General features: G+C 65.0%; 1 protein-coding gene across 1 annotated transcript in view; it reads right to left on the reverse strand.

Annotated features, from left to right (window-relative positions):
• HIP1 (huntingtin interacting protein 1) overlaps positions 1 to 7,453 on the reverse strand; it is a 24,117-nt gene that overhangs the window by 3,181 nt on the left and 13,483 nt on the right. Inside the window, exons 12-27 of the mRNA XM_009276433.2 lie at positions 5,874 to 5,949; positions 5,336 to 5,467; positions 4,585 to 4,682; positions 4,310 to 4,382; positions 3,706 to 3,889; positions 3,522 to 3,610; positions 3,314 to 3,430; positions 3,123 to 3,224; positions 2,110 to 2,304; positions 1,812 to 1,959; positions 1,566 to 1,652; positions 1,339 to 1,446; positions 903 to 1,039; positions 686 to 796; positions 514 to 572; positions 287 to 380 (exon numbers count right to left, since the gene is read on the reverse strand). Of these exons, the coding sequence (XP_009274708.1) occupies positions 287 to 380; positions 514 to 572; positions 686 to 796; positions 903 to 1,039; positions 1,339 to 1,446; positions 1,566 to 1,652; positions 1,812 to 1,959; positions 2,110 to 2,304; positions 3,123 to 3,224; positions 3,314 to 3,430; positions 3,522 to 3,610; positions 3,706 to 3,889; positions 4,310 to 4,382; positions 4,585 to 4,682; positions 5,336 to 5,467; positions 5,874 to 5,949 (1,810 nt within the window). The remainder of the gene's footprint in view (positions 1 to 286; positions 381 to 513; positions 573 to 685; positions 797 to 902; positions 1,040 to 1,338; positions 1,447 to 1,565; positions 1,653 to 1,811; positions 1,960 to 2,109; positions 2,305 to 3,122; positions 3,225 to 3,313; positions 3,431 to 3,521; positions 3,611 to 3,705; positions 3,890 to 4,309; positions 4,383 to 4,584; positions 4,683 to 5,335; positions 5,468 to 5,873; positions 5,950 to 7,453) is intronic.

The raw sequence follows: 7,453 nt of genomic DNA on the forward strand, positions 1-7,453 counted from the left end.
GGAACGGAGTAAATCAGGGTTTCATTTAGGATGTGCGTAGGAGCCGGGGAGACACCGAACCTGGGGGGTCACGGGGTCCCCTACATGGGGAGATCAGGGACCTCCGTGACACCCCGGGGACCGCAGCCAAGGTGAGACCCTGGGGCTGGGGCAGGAGCTCCTGGCAGCCGGTGTTGATGCCCCAATGGGCCAAGGCTCGGAGCAGCATGGTGACCCCCAGCTGGCCAAGCACCTGCTGCCCCGTGCCCTGCCCGCACCCCTGCCTTGCCTCCCTGCCCGGGCTCACCCGTCCGCTCTCCACGATCTCCCTCTGGAGGTCCTTGGAGGCCAGGACCAGGACGTGGATGGCCTGCATGAGACCCGTGCAGGAGCCCAGGATCCTGCCAAACAAACCCCACTGAGCCCCACTTGTGGGGCAGGGAGACCCCAGAGCTGTGGGGTAGCCGCTCTGCCTGTAGCACCAGGCCCCATCCTGCCCGCCTGGCTCTCTCCAGCGCCCCGGCCACCGCTCACCTCTCGTTCACTTCCAGTTTGACCCCGGTGTCACCAGCCCGCGCCTTGCTCAGCATCTCCTGGTAGAGGGGGGAGAGGCCATGCTGAGCCCCGCGCGCCATCCTGGCCTCGTGCCGGTGGTCCCGGCAGCCACGGCACCCATGGGTGCCTCGCAGCATGCGGCAACCCTCACCTCAATGCGGGCGGCCGCCGTTTCGATGGCCGCCGCCGTTGCCGCCATCTCCTTGTCCACCAGGTCACCCAGCTCCTCCTGCTTGACGTCCAGTCCTCTGGGCCGCAGCTCCTGGTGACGGGACGGGACGAAAATGACCGTCCAGGGGTGGCATAGCCCCTCCGGCAGTGCCCGCCAGGGCCTGACCCCGTCCCACCAGCCTTCCTGGGGCACCCACCTCCCCAATGGCGCTGATCCGGCCCAGGCAGGTCGTCACCAGGCTGCAGTCGGCACCTTCCACCGTCCCCGGGTCTTGCAGGGCGCTGAGGTAGCTCACGGCCTCGCTGCCGCACTGCTTGCACATCTCCAGCAGACCTGCATGGGCAGCACGAGAGGCTGAGGGTGCCGCACGCGGGGACAGAGACACCCGGCCCCTGCCTGCCCCGGAATTCTGCCCGGCCCGGCCCCTGCCTGCCCCAGCATCCTGCCCGTGCCGGCCCCTGCCCATCCTGGCCCGTCTGCCCCAGCACCCTGCCCGCCCTTGCCCCTGCCCGCCCGTCCTTCTGCCCCAGTTGGCCCCTGCCTGCCCCAGCACCCTGCCCGCCCCAGCATTCTGCCTGCCCCAGAATCCTGCCCGCCCCAGCACCCTGCCCGCCCCGTCAGGCAGCACTCACGGTCAGCGGGCTCCATGGGGGCCATGTGGGAGGTAGCGCTGCCCTGCAGGAGGGTGTCGCTGACGAGGTGGGCGAAGAGGGCCAGGCAAGGCAACAGGGAGCCCACGGCTGCAGCGGGAGAGCAGGCGCACGCCTCAGCCCCCGCAGGCGCTGCCCACCCGGCCCAAGAGTGCCGGAGCTGCCCCTTTCCCCCAGCCCAGCCCCTGCTCGGGGCTGCCGACTCCCACCTGCGCGATTGGAAAGGTATTTGCTGTGTGCGTCCCGCAGCCGCTCCACGCACTCGGAGGCTGCCAGCGTCCTGGACAGGAGGCAATCTGCAGGCAGACAGCAGGCAGGACTCAAACGCGGGGCGTCCCCGTGTGCAGCACGGCTGCTCTCTGCTGCCAGCACAGCCCGTAGGACAGCGGGGAGGGGGGCTTTGTGCTGTGGCGGATTGGGATCACCCAGGGTTTGGCGAGCACCGGGGAACTCACCCGCCGAGCCAGTGCAGCCGATGTGAGCGGGATCCTCCAGGCGACCGAGGGCATCCTGCACCATCCGCTCTGCCTCCCGCGCGGTGCCCTGCAACAGGGCAAACTGCTCCTCGGCCAGGCGCCGCTGCAGCGCCCGCTCCCCGCTCTCCTGCAAAGCCGGTGCGGGCGTCACAGCCCCAGCCGCGCCGGCTGGGAATCACCCCCACACCCCACCGGTGCCTCCAGCTCTGCCAAACCCCCGCAGCTTGGAGGGAGGGGGATGCTGGGATGCCCCGTGCCAGCGGTGCCCCCGGGGTACCTTGTCTCTCAGCTGGGTCTGCAACGTCTCCAGCTCCATCTTGCTGCTCTCCTGCTCGCGGCTAAGCGTGTCCCGCAGCTGCTGCAGCTCAGCCCGCACGGCAGCCATCTCCTCCCCTGGCTGCTCCGCTGCCCGGCTCAGGCTGTCCCTCTCCTGCTCCAGGCCGGCAATCCGGGTGCTCTGCTCCGCTCCCGCCTGGGTGGCCACGAAACAGCGGTTGGGGCTGTGCTGAGGGCGAACCCTCCAGTTTGGGGATTTGTTCATGGTCCAGGCTCGGGCCACCCCGACCGTCCCTGCTCGGTGCATCGCAGCCCGTGCAGGTCATCGCCCTGCATCACCCGCCGCCTGGCAGCACCCTTGCAGCACTGACGGTCTCGCCTGGGGCTGGCTGAGGCTCCCTGGGAAGCCCTTTCGCTTTTGCCAGTGAAAATTCACTTTTATTACGACTGTCAGCATCCTGATGGAGGAGCGGATGAAGGGCGGCTGGCTGCCAGCCCCGGAGCCGGCTCTGCCCCAGCCCTGTCCTGCTGCAGCGTGTCTGCCCACCCTGGGGACAGGCAGCTCCATTTTCCTGCCAGCTTCTGCCTTCTACAATAGCCTGGAAACCCCTGCTGTCCTCCACAACTTCGCAGGCATGAAATACCCTCTAGCATGGCAGCAAGCCCGTGCGATGGGGGTATTTCAAGGCTTGCGATGTGATGGCACGCTCCCTGCCTGGGTTTTGCAGCAGGCAGAGCTGCCCTGCCTGACCCTGCTCTTGCAGGAATTTTGTTCAACGATCCCTGCTGCTGGAGGCCATTGCTCCACATGCTCTCGCGCCCAGGAGTGTTAAACCCCCTGGTATGATCGTTAAACCCATCTAGATGTGGGGAGGAAGAAGACGGGGAGTTATCAGGTCAATGGTGGGTAACACCTCGCCCAAGCACCGTGACAGCAGGCAGACCTCCCCTTCGCCCGGGCTGCCCGTCCTGGGGCAGTGGTGGGGTTGGTGGGGGCCACCCATGGGCTCTCACCTGCGTGCTGGACTCCAGGGTGCCCTGGAGAACCTGCAGCTCCTGTCTGCTGGCTGCCAGCTCCCGCTTCAGTGTGTCCAGCACCTCTGCCTGCTCCTGAGACTGCGGGCAAGAAGAGAGGTTGCCGGCACCGGTGCCCCATGGGAGAGCCCCCCAGCCATCCCTGGTGTGTCCCCCCCGTCCCTACTCACCTTCCTCTGAGCCTGCTCGCTCACCCGCTGGAAGGAGTCCTCCAGCTCCTTCTTCTCCCGCTCCACGTCCCCCTGGGCCTGCCTGGCCGCTGTCACCTGCTTGGTCACCTCCGCATTCTGGCGACGGCAGAGAGGGAGCTCAGCAACCCCCAGCGTCGGGGGGCACGGCTGGGAAAGGGGATGCCAGGCGGGGTTTCGGGGAACCCACCTTCCGCAGCAGGTCGGCGTGGTTCTGCACCAGCTCGCTGTACTTCTCCTTCAGCTTGCTGTAGCGCTGCTCGTTGGCCTGCGCCCGCCCTGCCACACACGCAGGGACGCCGAGGTGAGCACCCGGAACCCCCACCCCGGGGCTCACCCCCACCCTAAGCCGGGTGCTGGCTCTCCCCGCTCACTTTCAATCTCCGTCAGGCTCCTCTGCGCCTTCTCAGTGTCCTCCCGCTGCTTCTTCAGCTCCTCCAGCTCTGCGCGCAGGAACTCGCTCTCGTCCTGCGCCTGCTGCTTCAGGTGCCGCTGCTCGGCCAGCTCGGCCTCCAGCTCGCTGGCGCGACCGCGCAGCTGCACCGCGCCCCGTGCGCTCTGTGGAGATGGCAGGCGGGCAGCTCCCGGCACCGTTTGGTGGCTGCCGGCACCGTCCGATGGCTGCCGGTACCGTCCGGTGGCCAGCCCGTGGGGAGCATCCCGCAGGGCCCCAAATGCAGCAGGGTGAAGCACTGAGGATGCTGGGCAGTGGGGGTGAGCCTGGCCCCCCCGACAGCGACACAGCTCCCCGCCCCGGCACACCATAACACGTTATGGGCAGGGATGGCTGCACCAGGGATGCAGAAGCCATCGGGGACAGGGCAAGGACAGAAAGACAGGGTCACCGCCTTGCCCACCCGGGGACACAGCCACCACCCCACCAGCCCCATTCCCAGTGTGAGCCGCCGAGTCTCATCCTGCCCCTGGACTGCCACATGGGTGCTCACTGCGTGACACCACCAGATGGTTGTCACCCACCTCAGCCTTGAAGTTCTCCAGCTCCTCCTTCAGGGCTGCGATCTCCCCATAAAGCTGCTCAATTAACCGGTCCCTGGGAAGGAGAGACACCGGGTACATCCTCAGTGCCACCAGCCATGCCGGTGCCGTGGGGACACATCCTGGGAGGGGAGGTGTCCCCTGTGCCACCGTGGCTGCTGTGCTGCAGCAGCCTGGCAGGTGGCTGCGGTGCCATGCCGGGGAGGGAGCTCCCATCCGATCATGGCCGCCTCCGCGGCATCACCGGGACTGCTCACTTGTCATCCTTGTTCATCCCGTTCTGGCTGTTGAAGTTGAAGGGGTCGCTGCTGAAAGAGCTGCCGAAGATGTCGTCAAACTTATTGTCAAACAGGCTCTGTGGGGAGAGCAGCACGGACCCGGACTGAACCCACCACCACCCAGGAGCCCTTGTCCCCTCCATGTCCCCGGCGGTACCGCCAAGCCAGCCCACGTGCCGGCAGGGCTGCTGCCTGCTTGTGCTGCCTGGACACCGAGGCTGGATCCCCCCCGCTGATCCCAGGGCACTGAACGTGTTGAACGTGTTGAATGTGTTGAACATGTTGAACATGGAGCATCTCTGGTTCGTCCTCACCTAACTCCCGGGGGGGGGAAGATCCCCAAAGCCATGTCACCGCACGCCCCTTCCCCTCCCGAAATGCTCAGCGCCTGGAGACAACCCTTGGTGGTGAGGGGGGGTGAAGACCTAATGCAAGCACGCAGAGCTGAGGGGCGATGCTGGGAAGCCAAACATCTCTAGCCGGCCATCACTGGAGGGCACCAAACCACCGAGAGAAGCACCGTGAGATGAATTCAGCCTGGCTCAGACCTAGCAGCACCCACATGTAACACCCAGCACCCACATGGCCTCCCCAGTGCTTGAGGCCATCCCCACTGTCTCAGCCCCCACCATGGCATGGTTTTGGAGAAAAAACCCTGGTCTTAGAGCCAAAGGGCGCCCACTGTCCTCTCCGCAGCCCGAGGGGCACGGGCAGCGCTGCTGCGGCTCACCTGCGAGGCCGTGTCCATCTCCACCAGGTCTGTGATGGGCTCACTGTCGGGTGAGGATGCCTCGGCAGGGATCACCACCACGGGGCTGATGTGCTCTGACAGCGCTGAGGCACGCAGGAAATTGGGAGGGTTCTGGGGAGGGAGGGGAGCGTGGCTGGGTGGGGGAGGACTGGCACGGCCGCAGGGCTTCAGGCATGGTTGGTTGGAATCCCGCCCCAGTGCTGAGCTGACCATGCCCGGACCCGTGGGAATGGAGCCAGGACCCACAAGGATGGATCCCGGCAAGGGCGGGGGGTCGGTGCGAGAGGGGATCCCAGCCCCCCGGCCGGAGGGGCAGCTCCATCCCGCAGGATCCCACCCAGGGAGGGATGCAAAGATGAGCCTCAGGCCCCCCAAGCCTCACATTGCCACTGGCCCCGGGAAGCCAGGCAAGGCGGCAGGCGACCCTTTTTGGGCACTTTCACAGCGCCACCGGCCCCTTTGCTGCTCCTGGCCATGGGGACAGTGAGCATGGGGACCGGGGACCACGGGGTCTCACCTCCGGCAGCTGCGGGATCTGAATCAGCCGCTTGAAGTACTGCAGGTTGCTGGAGCGGTAGAAGAGGTCCTTCAGCCTGCGAGGGGCAGGGAAAGGTTAGGGATGGCTCTTGCCCAACCCAGATACCCCACCCCAAATGTGGGTAGCTCCAACCCCTCGCCCGGCTCCAGGAGGGTGTCACCGGGCTGCTGCGCTGCGCCGGAGGGGACAGTGGTGTGGGCTGCCACCAAACCCACGGCAGGTCCTGCGAAGACCCCATCGCCAGCCTCCCACCCCTGGCAAAAACTGACTGCTGGAGGCTCTGTCCCATAAACCCAGGACTTGATGAGCAGAGAGAAGGACTTGAAACTTGAGCAACCTGACCTAGTGGCAGATGTCCCTGCCCATGGCAGTGGGGTTGGACTGGATGATCTTCAAAGGCCCCTTCCAACCCAAACCACTCTGTGAGTCTATGAAACCATGAACTGCAGTACTGGGTCGCACCGAGATACAGCCACCTCTCTTGAGGGCTTGAAGGGACAGCTGAGAAGCATCCCCCTGAAACTTGAGCAACCTGATCTAGTGGCAGATGTCCCTGCCCATGGCAGTGGGGTTGGACTGGATGATCTTCAAAGGCCCCTTCCAACCCAAACCACTCTGTGAGTCTATGAAACCATGAACTGCAGTACTGGGTCGCACCGAGATACAGCCACCTCTCTTGAGGGCTTGAAGGGACAGCTGAGAAGCATCCCCACGCAGTACTAGGTCGCACCGAGATACAGCCACCTCTCTGTGCTGTCCTCACCACGGCCAAAGCTTGAAGGGACAGCTGAGAAGCATCCCCATTGCTCCCACTACAGCCCCGGCCATCAGCGGGTTGGGGGCTTCCTGCCTGGAGGCCACGTCTGCACCATCACCTTCAGCTCCCTGCAGGAGCATCTCCCGCAGGAGCAGGGCTACCTCTCTTCAGGATTTCCAATTTGGGGGAGGAGCAGCAGTGCCCGGCTGCGCCACTCATGGCTCCCCTTCCTTCCAGCCACCCCGGCATCCCAGTCGGTATCTCGGCACTGTTGATACCCACCCCAAGGTCTCTGCCCTGGGTGGTCAGAGCCCACGGACAGCCCTGCTATCTGCTGACACCTGTGCCTGGTGTTTTTCCCATGGGCACTGGTTTGCAGTTTGTGACCTTGAATCAAGCTGTCCCTCGGTGCCGTGACATCCTCCCCCTGCTCTCAGCGGCCAGTTTTCATTTCGACTACCCTAAATGATCACATACTAGAGGCCGCGGCACTTCACTGCTCGCTCTTTTTCGATCTCATTTAAAATACGGTGAGAGGACCGGTTCCAGCACCGTTGCTGGGGATCACCCTGAGACCCTCGCTGGCACAAAACCCGACCATTTGTGCAGTTACTAATCCAGGGGAGACCTGCCCTCACATCTCATAGAACCATGGACTCACAGGATGGTTTGGGTTGGAAGGGCCCTTCAAAGATCATCCAGTCCAACCCCCCTGCCGGGGGCAGGGACATCTGCCACTAGATCAGGTTGCTCAAAGCCCCGTCCAACCTGACCTTGAACACTTCCAGGGATGGGGCATCCA

This window comes from Aptenodytes forsteri, unplaced genomic scaffold (assembly GCF_000699145.1).
Source record: "Aptenodytes forsteri isolate BGI_AS27 unplaced genomic scaffold, ASM69914v1 Scaffold209, whole genome shotgun sequence".
Lineage (NCBI taxonomy): Eukaryota > Metazoa > Chordata > Aves > Sphenisciformes > Spheniscidae > Aptenodytes > Aptenodytes forsteri.